This window comes from Aethalodelphis obliquidens, unplaced genomic scaffold, assembly GCF_003676395.1.
Source record: "Aethalodelphis obliquidens isolate GAN/ISIS:26980383/991018 unplaced genomic scaffold, ASM367639v1 scaffold56, whole genome shotgun sequence".
Taxonomy (NCBI): Eukaryota; Metazoa; Chordata; class Mammalia; order Artiodactyla; family Delphinidae; genus Aethalodelphis; species Aethalodelphis obliquidens.
Window position 1 is genome coordinate 4851607 of NW_020838000.1, and position 23075 is coordinate 4874681.

General features: G+C 44.1%; 1 protein-coding gene across 2 annotated transcripts in view; it reads left to right on the plus strand.

Annotated features, from left to right (window-relative positions):
* The first annotated feature begins 3237 nt into the window (after window positions 1-3237).
* ZNF385D (zinc finger protein 385D) overlaps window positions 3238-23075 on the plus strand; it is a 336432-nt gene continuing 316594 nt past the window's right edge. Inside the window, exon 1 of one of the 2 annotated variants that reach the window (XM_027086528.1) lies at window positions 3238-3670. In XM_027086528.1, the coding sequence (XP_026942329.1) occupies window positions 3649-3670 (22 nt within the window). In that variant the 5' untranslated portion in view covers window positions 3238-3648. The remainder of the gene's footprint in view (window positions 3671-23075) is intronic. The other variant, XM_027086529.1, reaches the window with a different exon arrangement.

The following is a 23075-nucleotide window of genomic DNA, read 5'->3' on the forward strand; positions in this document are numbered from 1 at the left end:
TTGCATGGAATGTGAGAACAGCTGCTGCTAAGCATGGGCACACTCAATTTGTGTAAACAGTTTGCATCAAACACCATCAGTCTCAAAGATTTGCCTGCAGGCACATAGGAAAGTATGATGTTTTACGCAGAGTAAGGCTGTACTCGGTTATGTTCATTCATTCACTCATTCACAAATGTTTATTGAGTAGCAGCAAGGGCCAGATACCCTTGTAAGGATGGTGGAGACAGCAGTGAACATCTGCCCTCGTGGAGATGATATTCTGATGGAGAGAGATCAAAATGAACAGATGTCCACAGTAGTGGGTCAGATGGTGATACATGTTATGGAGACTTAAGAGGGTGGTGAGGGGTTAGGAAAAGCCAGGGGAAGGAGGAAGGAAGTCTGAACTGTTAGAAGGGAGACTGGGAATGACTACCCTGACAAACCTTTGAACAAGGCTTTCAGGAGACAGGAGAATCCAAGCAGGCAGCTCTCCGGATATCTGAGCAAAGGGAAAATTCACATCTTTCCATGATGTTTTCAGTCCAAATATGTGACTGGTTTTAGGGCATCCTTTGTCTTACTCATGAAAGGTCTATTTCTACCTTATTCCCCCTCAGAATTTCTCAGCTTCTTATACTTTCTGAGAGACAGAGCAAAGCCACGGGTGTGAACGAGGTCCTTCCCTGGGAGCTGGTGGGTCCTCTCCTGGGGGTGACATATGGGCACATCTCTCAGGCACGGCTGTCATGTCCACAACCCTACGTCTAGCCAACCTCAGCTGTGCCTTTGTTTAGATGTTATTTTGTTTCAAGATAAAAATAGTCGCATTTTTTCTTTATAAATATAATATATACACATAAAGTAATTTTAGAAGGAACGATAATAAGTATACAAGTAAAATAAAAACCACTTGTTTTCCATCCAGAAATAAGCAACTTTTCTATCGGAGGTCTTGACATTCCAGATAACCCTGAATTGGAGGTGGATGGGACACACGTGTTTAAATAAAGCAGACACCCTCATTTTTTTCTTTGAACAGAATTCCATTGTATGAATGTAACACTCAGCTCCTTGGATGCCATGTTCTTTCAGAGGCGACACACTGCTCTTTCAGACCCGGCAGAGGTTGGAATGTTCTAGTACCAAATGCTCTCTGCCTCTATTTTCATGACCATATAAATATATATATTTTTTCTGGAACATGCAGTGATGTAATATGACTGGGGGAGATCTTTACCTGAGCCATTATAAACGGAAAATTTAGAATTTATATATTTGAATAAACAGCTCTGCTGGGGACTTGAACATAAAGTCAACATACACATAGTAAGACAACTATTCTGTATTGACATTCACTGACATCATTGAGAAAGTTGCCTAAAGTCTCTGAGCCTCAGGTTCTTGTGATTATAATATACGCCTTTGGAGATCTCAGTTTGTTAGCAAGGAAGATGACATAAGTGAAAAGACCTTGTGACTGCAGAATGCCACACAAATTCAAGGGTGTTATTAATTATTAAGAGAGTCCTTAAGTATCTTAAATCTCCTGTTTTAAATGCAACTCTAAAAGCTTCCACCTTCTAACTACAGGAAGTCGAAAGGACCAAAAACTCTAACATTAAACTACAGCGCCCCCTAGCCCACGTAGGCCGTCAAGACACCTGATGAGCTTCAGGAATAAGCTCTACCACAGATGGTTCTTTTGCCTGAGGGAAAGGCCAATAATTGTACTTTTGGATGATTTCCATCTGTCCAAAAGGAAAACCACTTATGTGTTTTCTTCAGGATTTTCCTGTAACATTCTTTTTAGTTTTAATTTTAAAATAGGAGTAAAAAAAGTAAATATTCTTTACTATTGACATTTTCTTCCTCCAAATTGCTTTAAATGAAGACTATTTCTAAAAGAGCATCACCAGATTTATCCTAAGACTCGCTGTAATGTTTCTGATTTATATATGATTATCTATTTGCATTCACCAAATTCTTTGTAATCCACTGCAAGATTGCAGAGCAAGCTGTTATGAGCTTCAGCCCCCCCCCCCCCCCCCCCCCAGTGTATTAAACCCATCAACAGACACAGAACTGTGCAAGGAAAGACCATGGAATATTTTAATATCACAATGGAGAAATATTGGCTACCATGGCTTACCAAAACTCCTATTAAAATATATCAATTGCTTGCTTCCATAGGCTACAGTTCTTTATCTTCAGTTCTTTATTTTTTTTAATTTTTATTTGGTTTTTTCTTTTTTTTAATATTCTTTTCCATTATGGTTTATCAATATCTTCAGTTCTTAGTTTAATAGATTTTTGTAGAAATGTTTAAGTTTAAATGGTCCAGTAGGTAAGTTGGACCCCAAAGAGATGAGCCCTTATGAAACTGAACTTGCTCTATGGGTTTATTTTCAGTGCAGAGCATTGAAATATTAATCAGTCCAGCTTTCAGGGATTTCTTTTTAACATCCTTTTCTATGTAAGGGCTAAGCTTCTTGGCTAAGCTTTGCCTTTCTCGACTGTTCATCTCAAATGTAATGGGAGTGCTTGTGTGTGTGTGTCTATATTATACTGGTGACCAGACTTGAATTATGACACAATTCTGGTTATCTTTCAGGCTAAAATGTCTCTCCCTTTTAGGGGTCAGGGATCATTTCAGCCTCAGTGTCCTTTCTACTACCTGCTTCGGGAGGCAGCAAATGTGATCTCGTGCAGGTGCGAGGTGACTTTCATCACCAGTTATTTTTCTTTACATTTCTCTATCAACCTAGCTCAGAAAATACTCAAGAAATAAAAACAACTCTTCACCAACTGCTGGGTTCCTGTGATCTGATCACTTCTCAGTGGAAACCTGTATTACCGTAGCATGGTCCCTGGAGTCTTTTAGGTAAACCATCACAGACAACAACCAACCCTCAAGCCTACAGCAAAGAGAATGCAGGCACAAGGCACCATTCCCCTTCCTACTGCCTTTTAAACTTGGGAGGGGAGACTCAGTTGGGGCGGGGATGCTGCCATTCGCGGGAGGGGCGGGATAAAAGTGTGTCTAATGACACGTCAGTGACAGAAGTCGCCTTAACCCTGTCCCCTCCCGCCCCCCCCCCCCCCCCCCCCGGCCCCCTCCCCCCCCCCCCCCCCCCCCCCCCGCCGGTGAATTTCTCCCCCCGTGCGCGCCTCAGTGCCTCTGGAGACCCTTCTCTCTTTAAGACAGCCTCCCGCGCCCCTCACTCCGCCCCCTCCCAGGTCTCTGGGCTCGTCAACGCTTCCCGAGCACCATGGTTGGTCCAGGCAGGCAATCGAAGCACCTCCCGGAGCCGCGGCGAACCGGGGGTGGGGTGGGGTGGAGTGTGGGGGGGGTCTGTTTGTAGTACTCTCAGTCCTGATGTCACAGGCGCAGCAAGGACATCGCAAGGAGGAGTCGGATTACAGTAAGGATGGGCAGTGCAGCAGGCAGCCCGAGTGCACGCTCCAGCCGCCGGGGACCGTAGCCCGGGAAAGGCGGCCCGCGAGGCGCTCATCCCGCGGCGGAGGCGGCACGCTCGGCGCCCCTGCTCTCCACGCCGGGGACGTTTCCGCCGAATGTAGCATGAAACGGGTTGGCTCTGCGCGGCAGCCCTGGGTGCGAGCTGATGCTGAAGACGCCGCGGTGGGGTTCCGGCTGTCTGATTAATGAGAAGCATAATGTATTTTGGTGAGTGTTCACGCTGATGATGTCATGCTGAGGGTGCCCAGCTCTTCATCAGGGCAGACAAGCCCTTTCGAAAATCTCGGCAAAGCCTCGAGAATCTATTCCAGTAAACCTACCTTCAGCAGGCAACTGGAGGACCCAGCTGGTGCAGCCCTAGGAGCTTCCTTTGTGCTACGATCGGGGCTGTTTGTTAGTCGTAGAGGAGTTGAAGTTGGAAGAGGAAAGGGGCAGGGGTGAGGGTGGCTAAACTTTGCCTTGATTTGTGTGATGAAGTTGATTTTTTTTTTTAGCTAGGTGAGGAAGGAGAAATGGTGCGGCGTGGGAAAGTCATGGGCAAACTCAATGGAATGTAAAAGTTCTGTACTATGGACGCTGTGGAAGCTTAGTCAATATCTACGGTTCATTAAGCATTTTGGTTTTCCCCTAATTCTGAGGCAGAAAGGGAAAGAAAACATTCTTTGGTGTGCGGTGCTTGGACAGCTGAGAGCACCCTTCCACAGCATCCCAGTTTTCCATCCAGCTAGAGCATCCTGGCACAAAATGCATATTATTTTAAACCTTTAGAGGTCTTGGAGCTGTTAAAGGTTTGTGCAGTTTAGTTGCGTGCCGTGGTGGAAACCTCCCTTAGGTTTTCTGCGGAGCTGCCTGCCCTTCCAGAAAACACGTTGAGGCTTAGATCTGGGCTCTTAGTGGAGCAGTGTAAGTGGGCTGGGAGCTGCACATTTGCACTGTAACGCTGCAACTTACTGATGGGGAGAAGGCAAAACCCTTCCCTAAATACGAAGCCAAGGATTAGACGGAATATCCTTTCCTCCTCCCTGAAGTTATGCTTTCCTTCTGTAAGTTTCATCCCGCATCATCACCTAAGGGCATCTCTCTGATATTAAAAGGTTTGTGAGAGCAGCTGAAGAGGGGTGAGGGTTCCATGATGCAAATGCTCTGGGTGATCAGTTGCCTTGCTTGGAAATATGTAAGCTAGAGTCATTTTTCAATTAAAGAGGTTATTTCGAGAAACTTGGGGCAGTATTAGTTTCTCGGTTGTTTATTGCTGTGCGTACTGTTTGCTTTGTTTTGTTCGCTCGAGCCTTTGAAACGTTTGCCAAAGTATGCAGAAGCTGAGTGCTTTTTAGTTGTCTTGACAGCAGTTTTGATTTCCCTTTAATTTGCGTCATGTTAGGAAAGAAGTCTTAAAAATAACTAAAATCGATTTTAAAGAAAGGCTCCTCATTGGAGAGACACATTTAAGCAGAATCCAGAGTTAACACTCTTTCCAGGGGGTAGTGATAGAGGTGGTAAGCGTGTGAATTGACAATTCATAAAATAGCAAGTGTTTATTGTGAATGTTTCTGACACGCTCAAAAGCTTGTAAAGATAATATGCCTTTTGGACAAAATAACATTTCAGCATCTGTACTGGTATTTGAGAGATGGAAAGGAAGATTTTAATTTTAGCTTAAGTTTTCAACCTCTTGCAACAATGCCTAAGGTGATGGTGGTGAGGATGTAGTGTTAACCAGAGCAGTGGTGTAAAAGTACTGGTCCAGAGGCCATCCGTGCTGTACTGGATTTTCCTGTGTCTCTTGGAGAAATATTCACTGGGCTAGCTCGTATTATTAACTGCATGCTAGTCCAGCCGTTTTGTAAAGCAGGGTGATTCACAGGGCAATTAGTTTCACTGTGTAATGCAAGTTTTTAATAGCACACATTGAAATATGATGTCCTGCTTCAGATGAAACTATACTCTTTTAAAGGCAAGGCTAAAGTTGCCCTCTGTGTCATGAGCACGGTTCGGTCTTACCATAATTCCGGCGTGAGATACGGTTTTATATTCTCGGAGGAAATCGTGTGTATTTAGGAATGCTGTTTCTTTCAGGTTCTGTTATGCAGCCCCTCGCTCAAGCTGTTTGGCATCCAGAGCTCTGGGAGCCCACCTGTCTCTCATAAAATGTGTGGTCCACGATCTAGGGTCAGAATTGACAATACGACCCAGGCGTGTTAAGATTCAACAGCATTTTAATGTTGCAAATCCTAAACAGTATGTATGTCTGTGTGTATGTACGTAGGCACATACGTGTATTTATGTGTGTGTAGCTATTTCAGGTAATTTTTTTCAAAACAGTGCTTTCACTTTGCAGTTTGGTCACCCGTGACTTTCTTCTTCATATTTGAACTGCAGAGGGTTTATCAGGTCAGGGAGAACAGGGACAAAAGGAAAGCAGGGCTGAATTCTTGGGCTTTTCTGGTGATTTGCGGGAATGGGGTAGAGGTGTCAGAAGTCTTTTATTTGTGTCCCCAGCAGGGAGTGATGGAGAGCGTGGTGTTGCTCTAACACCCTGGGAATTGATATGCAAGGAGGGTATTTACTTCCCTTGTAAATAATCTAATTTGTCAGTTTTGCTCGCCTGCTACACCTTTCAAGTTTCACTGAAGACTCATTGCCTGGACAGACTGGCCCAGCCTCTGCTTCTCTGTAGACCCTTTCCCCTTAGGGGCTGGACACTGTGACCCTGTCCTTTCTCAGCTGGAGTCAGCTGTGTGTGTGCAAGTTGGTGGAATAAGTAATATTTCCAGTTCTCCAGAATAACTCGTGTTTTGAGTGTGCTGTCTCAGACTCACGAGGCTAATGGACCCTTTTAATGACTTAAGCCTCACTCTTATCTCCTACTGAAATTTTAGTGCAGTGTTTTCAATAATTGTTCATCTGCACTTACTGCACAGTAATTTAAGAGTTTGCTGTTCAGTCACCGTGGATACGTCTGTTACTTATTCTGTCGATCTCGCATTCATTACTTGGAGTTAAGAATCAGGTTCACACGGGAGAAAGAAGAGAGGAGAAATCCCAGCAAGCAACCTGATTGGGATTTACTGTAAAAGCAAGGGAAAATCATAAAGACTTGTGAAGTTACCCTCTCCACCCGCAGGAATATTTGACAGACTTAAAAATGGCATGTGCCGAGGATGAAGAACCGTTAACAATTGATCCGGAAATAGAGAGTTCCCTGGTGGTCCAGTGGTTAGGACTCTGCGCTTTCACTGCCGAGGGCCCGGGTTCAATCCCGGGTTGGGGAACTAAGATCCCACATGTGGCAAAAAAAAAAAAAAAAAAAAAAGTAGTATTATGATCCCCGGTTTGCAAATGAGACCTAGAGATAATAAATAAGAAAATAAATTTTTAAAAAATTGATCCGCAAATAACAAGAAGCATCTGGGAGACTTCTCACTGGATGAAGGGAGCGGTCCTGGCTGGCTGTGAGTACAGCAGACCTGCCCCATGCCACCTGGTTACAGTTGGGTCAGGGGACAGTGCTGGCATGAAGGGCAGGTACATCCCAGCAGAAGGCTGTAACCATGTACTGTCTCCAGTATGTCTGAATCATCTTCCCCTTCCATCTGGCTGCACACATTTCTCCACTACTGGAGTGATGAATGGCTGCCCGTGGTCCTGCCAACCTCACAAACTGTCCACAGTTTGCCAGAGAGGTGTCATGTCACAGCCCTTTGCCATCAGGAGAGAAAATGGGAGCCTGATGGCACTGAGGAAATTCGATGTGCCCGAAAATCAACCAGATGGAGATTCTGGGGTACTTACAGCCAAGCAGGGGTGAGGGCTTGCTCCCTGAGAATCCTGCTGCAAAAAGAAAGGATGCATCTTAAACAAATGAATAGAACTTGAGACAAACATTAGAGCTCCCTCTCAATGCTACTATTCATGGCATATTCATTAAACCTGGAGAAAAGGGCGAGCAAAATTTAGAAAGTGCGAATGAGCCGTTCAAGTGCAGCGTGGTGCTAATTGTGAATCAGCTGTCTTCCTTAAAATGCCTTAGAAAAACCTGAAAAAGACTTAGCGCTGTGCATATCATAACAAGAAATACTTGATGGAGGAAGCTTTTAATACAACAGTTAGAAAAAAAGATCTCGTAGGAAAATTCTAGACCAGCAGCCTATTCCCCTGCCTATAATAGACACGTTTATACATTGTCATAGGAAGGACTTTGTTTTTCCGCTGGGATGTTTAGAACATTCTCCAGTCAGCGTTTACACTTTTGCTTGTGTTAGAAAAGCAGTTAGGCGGCAAGGCTACAAGGAAGGAAATGAGCAGAAAACAGCAGGCAGCAGAGAAAAACATTCCTCTTGTGTGTGTGTTTTCAGTGGAAACATTTAACTCATCCTAATTAGTTGGTACTAGGTGATCTGTTATGGGGAATTAGGTCTACTTGAGTCCCTCAGGCACTCTGGACGTGTTTCTATTTCCCCCGAGGTTGCCAGCGGGAGAGAATAATTCAGGAAGGAATTTGTTCGCCCAGGTTACCCTTTTTGAAGTTTGAAGTCATTACCATTGTGTGTTATTACAAATTAATCTAAATGACATGCAATCAATTACTACATAACAGGGATGGCGGATGTGACAGGTGAATATTGTCAGAAAGCATCAGATGCAGGAAACTGAAATCTAAGAGAACCCTCTCAAGACATTTCTCTTTCAGATTCATAGGAATTTCTCATTTTCGGGAACCAAATTCCAAGGATGATCAAAATGTCAGTAACATGGATTCTTTAATTAGGACCCTTAAATTTTGAGCTAAGTTTTTCTTCTTTTTTAAAGGGCCTTCTTAGTTGCTGTAATTACATGGAAACGAGATGAGTTTATTTAAGGGACAAGTTCCAAAATTCATGAGATAATGACGACTTGCAAAGTTACCCTTTTGTGGGTGGCATAATTGTTCCAAAAAACAAGTGAAAAATTTAAATTAGTGTTTTCTGACTTCCACTGCAGAATATTTGGTCACAGCTGCTTTTGACTGAAATCTCCCTTGATAAGACCAGGTGTGTTGGCTAGAATATATGTGTGCGTGTGTGTGCGCGTGTGCGTGTGTGTGTGAGTGTAACACTGGATCCTAAAACAGTGCCTTGTTATATAAATACCCAAATTTTATTTCTCATTCACATCTTCTGTATATTCGTAAATCTTTTCACATCATTTGAAAGGTAAAACTTTAAGTATTGATTTAATAAGATGGATATGAAACTGTATTTTGAGCACAGCTGGTTTTCAAGTTTATCAACCATTCTATACCTTAGAGGTTTTTAAAGTCAAGTCATGAGGATAATTTTCAAGGCTTTTCCTGCTTAAGAAAGAGGGATGCTTGTATAAGCAGAAAACTATTTCGACTTTGACCTTGAGAAAGAGCTGTTTCCATCTGTATTACACTATGAAAAGCATGTCAAAAAACAACAAAGGTCATAGTCACTGCCCTCTCTGTCTCTCTTTAAAGAAGTCATTGTATATCATTTCCCACAAAGATTAGTTTTGCAACAGAATTTCACACATGATTGGTGGCATTAAGAGAAAATACAGCATAAGAGGTGGCTAGAAATATCAAAGCTTAAAGTGGCTGAGATCACGCTTGAACCAAATTGCTAGGGTTGAAAATAGGAAGACGCTTTGCTCTGTTGTCCCGTTAAAATCGTTATAAAGCAGCTGGAAGTCAGCCTTCTTTGAATGTGAGCTCCAGGTTTGCACAGCCTTTAAAATTGAAGGCATTTCCGTGAATCCCTCTGGATTCTGACAACTGAAATGCATATGAACTTGTATCATAGCACTGAATGGGATGAACTGAACCCCTTCTTCTTCTTTATGTTTTTTTTTTTTTTTTTTTTGTTTTTTTTTCTGCCCACTTGCAGTAATCACTTTTCTGTAAGTAGGGAGGAGGGAGAAAAGTTGACCTGGGCCAAGGTCAGAGGGGAAATGGGCAGCAGCAGCATTTGGTGCTCTGAGCAATGCTGTTTGCCCCAAAGTACAGCCGTGCCTGGTGGGAGTTGGGGACTGGGGGGCAGGGATGGGGCTGGGGGCTGAGAGTTCTTTCAATGCATGAGCGTTGTTTAATCTCAGGTGTCCTTAGCACCCCGCTCAGCTCAGTGTCAGGCACATAGGCACTTACAAATAGGTGTTGAAACTGCAAGATGAAACGGGTGTTGGAGATCAGAGAGGAAGGGAATCCAGTTCCTCAGCGGATCCAGAATGCTGACGTTCCCTAGCAAAACTGGTGAATGTGAGTTGACAAGAGAAACACACCTCTTTGCTCCTGGAAGAGTAGCTGCTTCTTTTTGTTTGTTTTCAAAGTGTCGAAGTCAGGACGCGCCCTTAGATATTAGATATTTAAATAAATGTAAGAAATTCCACAACCTTTTTTTCTGTTTCACTTTACTTCTGGCTTCCTAGGACTCTGCAGTGTAAAAGGAGAGGGACAAAGCTATAGAATATTAAGACTAATGTTGGAAAATGTCGGAAGGACACGTAAAATCGTAAGATGGGAGAATTGCACTTGGTTTCGATCCACCTGGTCACAACGTCAGTTCTCAGCTGCACTTGGCTTCTGTGCCTTTATCCCAGATGTTGGCATTTTCTGTGTCTTCACTCCAGATGTTGGCTTTCTCTGGCCATGAGGCTGGGATAGGCAGGAACCGCCTTATGTGCAAGTAGCCGGAAATGCGCAGCACGGCCACCAATTTCGCAAATTGCCATTTGTTAAGGCTGAGCAAGACTGCTGTTTGCATGGCTTTTGTAAAGTTGTTCTTCACACGTACCTTTTTCATATTAATGCATTTTGCTGACGAAGGGAAGCACTTGCGGCAGATTGCTCTGAGGATAAAAACGCAGTCATGAATGTAAACGTACTTTGATAAACATGATCCTTGTAGAGCAATTTGTATTTTTTAAAATGCATCTACATTATTATTTTTTATTCTCAAAATGACCCATTGTAGGAGGTAGACAAAATATAATTATTCCTCTTTTTAGACGAGGAATCTGAGCCTCAGATGGCTGAAACAACTTTCTCAAGGTCACACATCTAGTAAAAGTTAAGGCCAAGACTCCAATTCAGTGCTTTGAGGCTTATTTCAGTGCCCTTTACTCTTTATAGCAGAGCGTAGGGAGATATTTTTTATGAAAGGAAGATTCTTTGTAATAATAATGCTAGAAAGAATATTCTAGCTGATAGCTAAAGAAATAAATAAAAATGGTTGAGGTCTAAGACGGATGTGTGTTTTGACTTTGTGGAATCACAATTGATAACAGAAGTCTGAATCTAATCCATACTTTTATTATTCTGCCTTGTTTTTTCACATCAAATAATAATCATAAAAAATCTAATTAAAAGGCATGAATTGGGCTTCCCTGGTGGCGCAGTGGTTGAGAGTCCGCCTGCCGATGCAGGGGACACGGGTTCGTGCCCCGGTCCGGGAAGATCCCACATGCCGCGGAGCGGCTGGGTCCGTGAGCCATGGCCGCTGAGCCTGCGCGTCCGGAGCCTGTGCTCCGCAACGGGAGAGGCCACAACAACAGCAAGAGGCCCGCGAACCCAAAAGTTTTTCCAAAGCATCGTTAGGTATTAAGGCTTGTATTAATTATGTGTTACATATACCTGCTGTTTCACTATTTAACTCAATGCTTGTAAAAACAATGCAAGTCATTTGTACTACAGACTTTGATATTTACAACATTATCTCCAGTATTTGTTCAAGAAGGGAGTCCCAGCCTGGTCTTTATTTCATGACCCATAAAGAAGTAAAAACAACCTAGTTAGAATCTCAGCCGTTCCACTTATTGGCTCTGTATTCTTGGGCAAGTCACCTCACATTTTGATATCCAGGTTTTTCTGTGAAAGGAGAATAATGATAATGTGTTTTCCACAGTTGTCTTCTGAGGACTAAACTATACAAGGCATATAACACTGCCAAGCCCCAGGAAGTCCATGGTGAGCCATCAGTAAAATTTGATTCTTTCTTGATTTTCCCTCTATATCCAACCCAGTATACAAATATGTAAAAATTTTTAAAAGTGATGATATCTTTTGGGGTCAAACCAGAAAACAGGAACCATGTCAGCTAATTCACAAAGAAGGACTTTAATGCAGGTCATTAGTTATGTGGGTGATGGAGGAGCTGAGATGCCCCATGAGGGGTGCAGAGGCAACCCAGAGATTAGCAACAGCAAGAAACTGGTAGTGTAAGATGGAGAGAGACGAGATGTGGTCCTGGAGGCCGGGACCCAGGGCCTCCTGGTAGGAGCTGGAATCGCAGCAGGCCTAAGACACTGAGGATGGAAGGATTCAGCCTCAGGCACAGAGGGAGATGGAGAAATACCCTGCCTTCTCCCTTGCGCCCACCCTCCAGGGCATAGCCTCTGCCTCTCATTGGTGGAATCCAGCCAGAGGGCACCAACAAGGCAGTTGGGCAGTGCAACCTGCACATGTCAGCACCTGGGCAGTCCAAAGTTTGAGAGACAGATCTCAGGGCAAATTGGCCACAGACCCGGAGGGAGATCTTACAACTGATATAAGTAGCACGTTATTTTTTAATTTTTTTTTTGCGGTACGCGGGCCTCTCACCGTTGTGGCCTCTCCCGGTGCAGAGCACAGGCTCCGGACGCGCAGGCTCAGCGGCCATGGCTCACGGGCCCAGCCGCTCCGCGGCATGTGGGATCTTCCCGGACCGGGGCACGAACCCGTGTCCCCTGCATCGGCAGGCGGGCTCCCAACCACCGCGCCACCAGGGAAGCCCTAAGTAGCACTTTAAATATCTCAGTTATCAGTGAGAGGTTTTCTCGGGGGAGATGCAGGTAGGAGGGAAAGAAATATAGGTGAAGAGCTTTCAGGAACTCCTCACCAATTCTCCCCGGTCAAGTTCCCACTTTGTCACTTTCTGGTAGTGTGACATTGGACACGTTAGTGAATCTCTCTGTGTCAATTTTTCCCTTTATACGATGGGTTAAAGGGTCTCTCTGACAGAGAGATTCAATCAGAGGTTGAAACAAACTTCATAATCTGCAAAGCACCATAGGAATTGGCCTTGGTATGAGGATGTGAAAACCAAGTGCGTTAGAAAGAAAAGAGTGGATTTTGAAAACATGACCATTTGGAAATATATGTCCAGCGATGCAGCTTAGCATCCCCGTGGAGGTATCTGAGTGCACTGAGAAAGGGGGCATTTGGTTACCTCCTCAAATAGCCCCTGGTACTTTGGGATTAGATGTACCGCCCAGGCCACTTCTAATCTTTTATTTGTCATTATTCTATAATGAAGGGAAATGGCAGAAGCAGAGGCAGAATAGAGAAATGATCAGGGCAGGAAACCTCCATAAAGACTCCATGCCCCATGTTCCTTCCTTCCCAAGACTCTAATGGGGACAGACACATTGAAAGCTGAGGGAGTTTATTAATAGTTGCTTGGGAAGGAAAGAGGGATTTGGTATCGATTTTTATCTATCCTTCTGTGTGTTGCTCGACTTTTAAACACTGATTTCTTTGTCTGACTGGCTGTGCTATTAAAAAAAAAAACTTTCTGCCCTTCCTGTATGGAATTATTAGCATCTCTCTCAAAGCCTGCTTCTCAAGCTCTGCGACAGTTTATAATTTATGGTGCCCTTGTTGTGAGGCAACGCGGAGGTTACTGACAGGGAGCGATGCCCTTGCCGTGCTCAATCCGGAAGCCACGTGATCACTGCCATGTGTTTCCATTAGCTGCCCCAGGAACGGCGGGCTGTAACTTACAGTTTTATGGGGATACTCAGGAGCCGTGTCCTAAGGAAGCTCTATCAGTTAAATGGTGCATTCGAGGTAGATTGCTCAGAATTTTTCTTTTTCCTTAAAAAAAACAGAGTTGTGTAAGATCCTGAATACTAACCTTCTGGTACATTAGTTTGTTTGGGGAACGTTTATTTTTTTAATACCTTCATTGGAGTATAATTACTTTACAGTGGTGTGTTAGTTTCTGCTTTATAACAAAGTGAATCAGCTATACATATACATATGTCCCCATATCTCCTCCCTTTTGTGTCTCCCTCCCACCCTCCCTATCCCTCCCCTCTAGGTGGACACAAAGCACCGAGCTGATCTCCCTGTGCTATGCGGCTGCTTCCCACTAGCTATCTATTTTACGCTTGGTAGTGTATATATGCCCATGCCACTCTCTCACTTCGTCCTACCTTATTACCCTTCCCCCTCCCCATGTCCTCAAGTCCATTCTCTACGTCTGTGTCTTTATTCCTGTCCTGCGGCTAGGTTCTTCATAACCATTTTTTCCCCTTATTTTTAGATTCCATATATATGTGTTAGCACACAGTATTTGTTTTTCTCTTTCTGACTTACTTCACTCTGTATGACAGACTCTAGGTCCATCCACCTCACTACAAATAACTCAATTTCATTTCTTTTTATTACTGAGTAATATTCCATTGTATATATGTGCCACATCTTTTTATCCATTCATCTGTCGATGGACACTTAGGTTGCTTCCGTGTCCTGTACTGTAAATAGAGCTGCAATGAACATTGTGGTACATGACTCTTTTTTGTGTGTGTGTGTGTGTGTGCGCGATACGCGGGCCTCTCACATTTGTGGCCTCTCCCGTTGCGGAGCACAGGCTCCAGACACGCAGGCTCAGCGGCCATGGCTCATGGGCCCAGCTGCTCTGTGGCATGTGGAATCTTCCCGGACCGGGGCATGAACCCGTGTCCCCTGCATTGGCAGGGGGATTCTCATCCACTGTGCCACCAGGGAAGCCCCACACGACTCTTTTTGAATTACGGTTTTCTCAGGGTCTATGCCCAGTAGTGGGATTGCTGAGTTGTATGGAAGTTCTGTTTTTAGTTTTTTAAGGAACCTCCATACTGTTCTCCATAGTGGCTGTATCAATTTACATTCCCACCAACAATGCAAGAGGGTTCCCTTTTCTCCACACACCCTCTCCAGCATTTATTGTGTGTAGATTTTTTTTTTTTTTTTTGTGGTATGCGGGCCTCTCACTATTGTGGCCTCTCCTGTTGCGGAGCACAGGCTCAGCGGCCATGGCTCACGGGCCCAGCCGCTCCGCGACATGTGGAATCTTCCTGGACCGGGGCACGAACGCGTGTCCCCTGCATTGGCAGGCAGACTCTCAACCACTGCGCCACCAGGGAAGCCCTGTTTGTAGATTTTTTGATGATGGCCATTCTGACTGGTGTGAGGTGATACCTCATTGTAGTTTAGATTTGCATTTCTCTAATGATCAGTGATGTTGAGCATCCTTTCATGGGTTTGTTGGCAATCTGTATATCTTCTTTGGAGAAATGTCTATTTAGGTCTTCTGCCCATTTTTGGATTGGGTTGTTTGTTTTTTTGTTATTGAGCTGCCTGAGCTGCTTATAAATTTTGGAGATTAATCCTTTGGCAGTTGCTTCATTGGCAAATATTTTCTCCCATTCTGAGGGTTGTCTTTTGGTCTTGTTTATGGTTTCCCTTGCTGTGCAAAAGCTTTGAAGTTTCATTAGGTCCCATTTGTTTATTTTTGTTTTTATTTCCATTTCTCTAGGAGGTGGGTCAAAAAGGATCTTGCTGTGACTTATGTCATAGAGTGCTCTGCCTATGGTTCCCTCTAAGAGCTTTGTAGTGTCTGGCCTTACATTTAGGTCTCTAATCCATTTTGAGTTTATTTTTGTGTATGGCGTTAGGGAGTGTTCAAATTTCCTTCTTTTACATGTAGCTGTCCAGTTTTCCCAGCACCACTTATTGAAGAGGCTGTCTTTTCTCCATTGTATATTCTTGCCTCCTTTATCAAAAATAAGGTGACCATATGTGCATGGGTTTATCTCTGGGCTTTCTATCCTGTTCCATTGATCTATCTTTCTGTTTTTGTGCCAGTACCATACTGTCTTGATTACTGTAGCTTTGTAGTATAGTTTGAAGTCAGGGAGCCTGATTCCTCCAGCTCCGTTTTTCTTTCTCAAGATTGCTTTGGCTATTCGGGGTCTTTTGTGTTTCCATACAAATTGTGATATTTTTTGTTCTAGTTCTGTGAAAAATGCCATTTGTCGTTTGATAGGGATTGCATTGAATCTGTAGATTGCTTTGGGTAGTAGAGTCATTTTCACAATATTGATCCTTCTTATCCAAGTACATGGTATATCTCTCCATCTATTTGTATCGTGTTTAATTTCTTTCATCAGTGTCTTATAGTTTTCTGCATACAGGTCTTTTGTCTCCTTAGGTAGGTTTATTCCTAGGTATTTTATTCTTTTTGTTGCAGTGGTAAATGAGAGTGTTTCCTTAATTTCTCTTTCAGATTTTTCATCATTAGTGTATAGGAATGCAAGAGATTTCTCTGGATTAATTTTGTATCCTGCTACTTTACCAAATGCATTGATTAGCTCTAGTGGTTGGCACTGTTGCCTGCTTTTTCCTAACTTTATAAGGCTTAATAAGGGAGTTCCCTGGTGATCCATTGGTTAGCATTCCAGGCTTTCACTGCCAAGGACTGGGTTCAATCCCTGGGCAGGGAACTGCGATCCCACAAGCTGTGTGGCATGGCCAAAATAAGTAAAATAAAATGAAATCAAACGCTTAATAATAAGAACATCACTGTGAGAAGCCCAAGCCATGGACTTTACGGACCTCTTGGTTCCCTTAGAGAATTCGTCAGCTCCCGTTTGTGGAGAGCAGAGCTGGTGCTGACAGGTGATGCGGCACCACTGACTGAAGGGCAGAATTTAGCAGAGCCGGGATGTCTGTCTTTGTCCCAGATGCTGGCATGAGTAACTTCATCAGCCCCTCACCATCGTCCTTAAGAGGAAGGCCAGTGGGTCTAAATCCTGGCTGCACAAAGGAATCCCCTGGAGAACTCTGAAATTATGCTACCATCAAGGGCCAGGGCACTCTGATTAAATCCACTTCTCTGAGCTGGAGCCCAGGCATCTGCATTTCTTGTAAAACGCCTCAGTTGATTCTGAAGGACAGCCAGCTTGAGAACCACCGGGACGGGTGACTTGAACCCACTTTACTGAGTGCACCCTGTGACCCAGGAGTCCCCACTTGCTGGGTCACTCAGGCAGTGGGTCAGGACTCCAACCCAGGTCAGTCTGAGCCCAGAGCTTATGTTCTTTCGTCTCGACACACTGCTTACCTTGAGGGAAATCAGTCCATGGCATGAAGTCTGGACCTGATTGCAAGCTGCTTTGTGCTGCCCCGCCCACTCCTGCCTCAGTTTATAGACTGGAAGTCCCTAGGGAGGAGCCCTCCTCCCCTGTCCTTGGGACCCTTTATAGAGCTGGCACCCAAAAGAGATTCATGCCGTGCAAGTTGATTTAGACTCACAGTGGGATGGTTCTGGAAAGGATTTTAGAACTGTGCTTCTCAAAATTTAACGTTCATACAAATCCCCAGAGGATCGTATTAGAGCACAGGTCTTGGTTCAGTAGGTCTGGGGTGTGGCCTGGGATTCTGCCTTTCAATGAGCTCCCAGGAGATGTCTGTGCTGCTGGCCCACTGACCACACTTTAAGTAGGGAACCTTTAGCGATCATTTAGCTGACCTGCGGCTTTCTGCTGACATGGAAAATCCGGTCTAAGTCTCCAACCTCTGTTCCTCTGTTTCTGTTGTACAAGATACTGAATGGTCCACAGTTAGAGTTCAACTTAGGGTGACCAACCATCTCACTTCTGCCTGAGACTGAGGGGTTCCCCAGGAAGTGGGACTTTGCGTGCTGAAATGAAGTCTCATGAGGACGGGGATGAATTGTTCACCCTAGTTCCAGTAGCTCAAGTTCGAATCCTAGCTTCAGTGCTCAAGACCCAGCTCCCCACAGGGAACTCGGGCAAGTGACTTGCTTTCTTTGAGCCTCCATTTCGCTATCTGTGAAGTAAGAATAATAAATGAAACTTCCTAGAATACTTATAAGGATTGAATTAGATGGTGTACGCAGAGCACTGGGCCTGCTGTTACTATATTCATCCTGACTAAACATTGACCTGACTCAGCACTCCCCTCCATCACTGAAAAGAAGAAACACCCCAAAGATCAAGTGTAAGTGGTCACGGATCATCTTTATTGCACCATCTCTGTACAGAGAGGGCAGCTTGTAAATTACCTCCTGCCCACAGATATGATGGACAAGCCGGGGTAAAGTCGTTCGTCATTCAGCGTGCAGCTTGCCTACCCCGAATGTCAATACTAATGATTTTTGCTTGTTGTTTAGGGGAAGAGAGGCCTGGCTAAGGCTTGGCCACCTTGGGACACTGTGAGCTGGCCCCTTGTGTTCTGTTGACCTTGTTTATCCATTAGTGTTTCTCTGAGCGTTGTAACAGCTCATGAGGGCGGCCGCAGCTAATGATTGTTTTTCCATCTCCTGAGCCATCCTTGTCTTAACAATAGATAGCCTTAAAACAACAGGCACACAAACAGACAAGGCAGCTTCCGCTGAGATGCCCGTGCTCCATTGGCCTCGTCTTGGGTGAAAGTGGCTGGCTTTCCCCGTCCTTACCTGGGAAAGCCGATTCACTCACCTGTCAAACGCCAGCCGTTTATCAGAGCACTTAGTCTGCCAAATATGTGACGATTATGTGAGAAGCAAAGTGCGCTTTTGTTTTTCTACGAGGACTAGTAAGTAGGGCTGCTCCAAGCAGCAGATTATTCCACAGTAGTGGTTACCTGGCCTGAAGCGCTGCCTACTAGCATTTTAGACAAGAAAACAAATGAACAACAAAGCAGAGGCTACTCTTGCTTTCCTCGAGCATAAAATGTGACTGCAGAAAGGTTCCAACACGGTTGCACTTTCACTTATGAGCATCTTAAAGGCAAAATTGGGAGATTTTTTGGTCTCCGGTCCCATCTCTGCTTGCTGTCGTCAGAGCTGCTGCCATTCTAACGTATGCTCTTTGACGTATGGAGTCAAAGTCTCCATGTCACAGACAGGAAAATAGAGGCCAAGTGCTGGGTGAATGCACGTATCTGGCGCTAGTGACGAGGCTCCGACCACAACTTACAAGCCAAGCCTCGATTTAGTGGCGTGAATTTGCAAAAAGGGCCCCGAGCCTCAGCTTCCAAATCAGTAAATTGAGACAGTGGTAACTCATCAGGCAGCCCTCTAACTACTAAAAATAGCTGAGGTTTATTACGTGCTTGGTCCCTGCCAACCACTGTTCTCAGGGTATGGCCTCCACCGCTCCTCCTAACGGCCTTGTTGGAAGAATCATCAGGGCCACTCTGCAGATGAGGAAACACGAGTACAGAGAGTGCAAGCAAAGAGGCAGCAGTAAGTGGCCGGGCTGGCTCAGACCCTGGCCACACTGTTTGGTGTGACCTTGAGTAAAACTCAGCCTCTGAAAGCCAGAGTCCGGGAGCACATCCTCTATATGCAGATAGATCATGGGTTTTTGAAGGAGGCAACAAACTAAAACGTGAACCAACACACAAGCGGAGAGCATCTCACCTTGTCTGCCAAGCAGCCACCTGCTGGTGGGGCCTGAGACTGAGAGCAGGGAAAGATTCCGGCTCCCTTCCAGAAAGGGTAGGAGATAGGAAGTCTTGTTCATGGAACACGCAATGCTCCAAAGTCAAGGCTTACACAGACTGCAAATGGCATTGATAGTTGGCCTCCCTGTGCAGGAGCGGTGCCTGGGGGCATGGCCTCTGTGTGTACGTGTTCCTGACACAGTGGCGACTCTCTTCCAAATGGAACAGCAATTTCTTTCTCACTGGCTTCTTCCTGGGCACATACAATGTGCCAGGTGTGAGGTGATCTTTTCTTATCAGATAACAATCCAAACTTTTGGGGGGTTCCCTAGAACACCAGGAACTGAGGGAGACCATGACATCTTTCTATACCTTCAACAGAATATTTGTATTTTTTGAAAAGGTAATGATACATGTACAGTTTTTGAAAGAGAATATTGTAGAAAGGCAAATAGTGAAAACGAAATCGTCTATCCCCACCCTAGTGCACTCTGTTTTATTCGAGAGACTGCATTCTACAGAAGGGGAAGGGGGCGGATGAAGATGGTCCAGCTATAAGATCGATACATCCCAGGGGTGTCAGGTGCGGTGCGGTGACTACAGCTAACCATACTGTATAATATATTTGAGAGTTCTAGGAAAGTACGTCTTAAAAGTTCTCATCACAAGAAAAGAATTACAACTGTGTGAGGTGATGGATTTTAACTAGAGTTATTGTAGTATTATTCTCAATATATATACACATCAAATCATTATGTTGTACACCTTCAACTTATACCATGTTATGCCAATTATATCTGAATAAAGCTGGAAAAATAAACTCTATGGAAGGGTATATGTTTACACCCCCCTCTTGTTTTTACATGGAATGGAAACATACCATGTCCCCTGTTTTTCATATTGCTTTATTCAGCATATATTGATGTTTCTGTTTTTTTTTAATTTTATGGCTACACCATTTTCTAATTCAGGAACATATTGTGATTTATTTTACCGGCCCTTTTAAAAGAAAAATAAGTTATTTTCATTCTTTCACTAATAAAAACAATGAATATCATTGTGCATACCTAGTTCTTTTTTTTTTTTTTTTTTGCGGTACGCGGGCCTCTCACTGTTGTGGCCTCTCCCGTTGCGGAGCACAGGCTCCGGACACGCAGGCTCAGCGGCCATGGCTCACGGGCCCAGCCGCTCTGCGGCATGTGGGATCTTCCCGGACCGGGGCACGAACCCGTGTCCCCTGCATCGGCAGGCGGACTCTCAACCACTGCGCCACCAGGGAAGCCCGACATACATAATTCTTTGTGTACATGTTCACATATATCCATAGAGTAAACTTACAGAAGTGGAATTTAGGGGGAAGGCATATTTAATTCTCATGTGTATTGCCAAAGTGTCCCATGGAAATTTTTTATTGATCAATTTCTACATATATTTCTTTCATTAAAGAGTAGAGTGGGTGCTTTCAAACTGGTAACCTCTTTATGTGAAAACTGCCTTGCAGACTTCTCAGAGCATGAATTCTCAAAGTGGAACAAAATGAGTGACTTCCTGCTTTTTCGTCCTTGCAATCCCCTCTCCAATCTGTTTCTCCACTTACTTCCGTTGTGCTACTTCCATGTGGATATTGGTTTCAATATTCAAAAAATCAATAATGCCGTAAAATCGAGAGATACCCTGTGCTTTCAAATGGGGATGAAGGCAACAGAAAGAATGCATCTTGTAAGTGGGGCTGTGCTATCTTGCCTCAAAACTAGAATGCTGATCCTTGAAAGAGCTCTAATTCTGTTAGATCTAAAGCCAGCTATGGTTGGAAGTTTCATTTTCCTTGGAGTCCACAGCCATTAAAAGGCAAAAGCACATTTGCCTAATTCTGTATTTCAGTGATTTTTTTTCTTCTATTCCTAACTCCATATTCTTCTTCTTATTTTTTCATCATTGCCATTGAGAAAACATTAGGCCTAGAAATCATCTGGAATGTCTATAGTGTGTGTCTATGGTAAAAATGCCGTATTTATCGTATTCCGTATTCCGTATTTATCGAAGACCCAAAATCTCCCAACAGTAATGATGATCACCATTTATTGAGCTCTTGAGCTCTTTACAAACATCAATTCATTTACTCCCTAAAGGAATGATCATGTTTTGATGGACTAGATGTCATTCTCTCTGCTTTACAGAAGAGGAAAGATGCCCTTAAAGGTTAAATTTCTTGCCCAAGACTAAATAGATTGAAAATGGTAGGCATGGGATTCAAATCCAGGACCTTCTGACTGGACATCTTGTGTGCCAAATGTTGACACCACCCTTTGGTATTTTCTTGCCAGCACATTACTCCTGGGCCACTTCTGTAGAATCTTGGTAGGAGGGGACATTTCTATAAAGTGGAGGTTATCACTTTCCTGGTCCGTGCTGTTGAATAGTCTTAAGGACAATCGCAGCCACCCTTGATAAAATATAAATAGTACTAACAGCCCTACCCTAAAGGAAGGGAGACGGAACAGTCCTCTTTTCCCTCTTCTGTTGGAGATGGTCTCCTATATTACCTGCTGTCTCTTTGCACCATCCTAGCAGTCCCCAGTGCTGTCAAAGCAACAGAATTAAGTGAAGGAAATTGGTAAATCATTGCACTTTATGACATGCTAATAAAGAGTACTGGGTAGAACTCACTCCCTCATGTCCTAAGTTACATTTCCCTCTGTTCCTTGAGCATCTGAAGTTCTCTCCCATCCTAGAGATCATATAAGCCTTGTGTACCAGGCATTAGAAGAACCTCCTATCTGGATGGCATCTTGCGATCTTGTCTGACACCTGGCATCTTTATATTTATAGGTAGAAAATGGGAAGTTAATGTGTTTAATTGTTTAGCCCAAATAGAGTCAGTAGTGAGTGGTGGAGCTGGGCTGCCTAGAGTCCAGGTCTGCTGACTCTTTCCCAGGACCTTTTGTCCTCCTCAGGATGTCAGGGGAATTGGTTATTGTCTCATTCTTTCTTCACAATGAAAGTATAAAATGAATGTTCTTCTCATTTTGTAGATGAGGAAACTGACATTGTTACTTGGCTGATGTTATACCCAAAGTGTGGGGGCCGGGGGTGAATGCAAGCTCAGAGCTTTCTACTCCTCTCTCTCTGCTTCCTGAGTCAGGGCTCCTGTCTGCCGTCCTGTGCTTTGGGTTTAAACCTGGGTGGATCCCTGCACTTCTCGGCCTCTAAATGAATTCAAAGGTCCCTCCCAGCCCTATGATTCTCTGATCCTACAGTGGATGTGGGGTGAAAAGGTGGGACTCATTGGAGCAATAAATCACTACAGCCTGCAGGAACCCAGAAGCAGATCAAGCCTCCTTCATTCCACCCCTCACTGTCAGCTGTGCACAGCGTTCATCTCAGTGTGAACTGCTGTAATCGTCCCTACTGAGTTTCCTGACTTACTCTCTCATGCTTCCAACTTAGCCAACGCTGTGCTAGGCCAGGACTTAGCTGCAGACCCAATAGCCCCCAACACACACACACACACACACACACACACACACACACACACACGTGCGCATATGTGCACACACGCACACACACGTGCACACACATATTCAGATGCCCGTAGCAATTCTTATTTCCTCATGCAGAGCTTCCAAACTTCTTATTCACGTGGTCAGGATGATCCAGGTTCTGGCCCCAATTTACCTTGCACTTTCATGTTTACAAAACTCCTCTTCTCTCATCCCAAGTTCTGGCTCTGCAGAACCGCGCCTAGTTTCCTAACCCTTCTGAGACTTGGCTTCAAGTTTTCCTTCTTACCTGACATGTATTTTTTTTTTTTTTTTTTTGCCTCTGTGTCTCTGAAAATTTAACCATCCATTGTTTTTTCACTCTTATTTTTTCTGTCCTTTAAACATTTTATGTGAAAACATAATCTTACTAATTCTTCCAGAAGGTCTACTCTCAATGTACCACCTTTTCTTGAAGACCACCTAATTCTTCATAAGAGGAATAAACATCCTTTCTCTGAATTTCCATGGATGGTATTTCCCAAAGTTGTCTGAACAAACACTTGGAGAGTTTGAAAGGTTTCCTATTTCCTAAGTTTCCTATTTCCCACTCTAGATTTACTGAGTCAGACAATCCAAGGAAATAACCCAGAAATCAGTATTT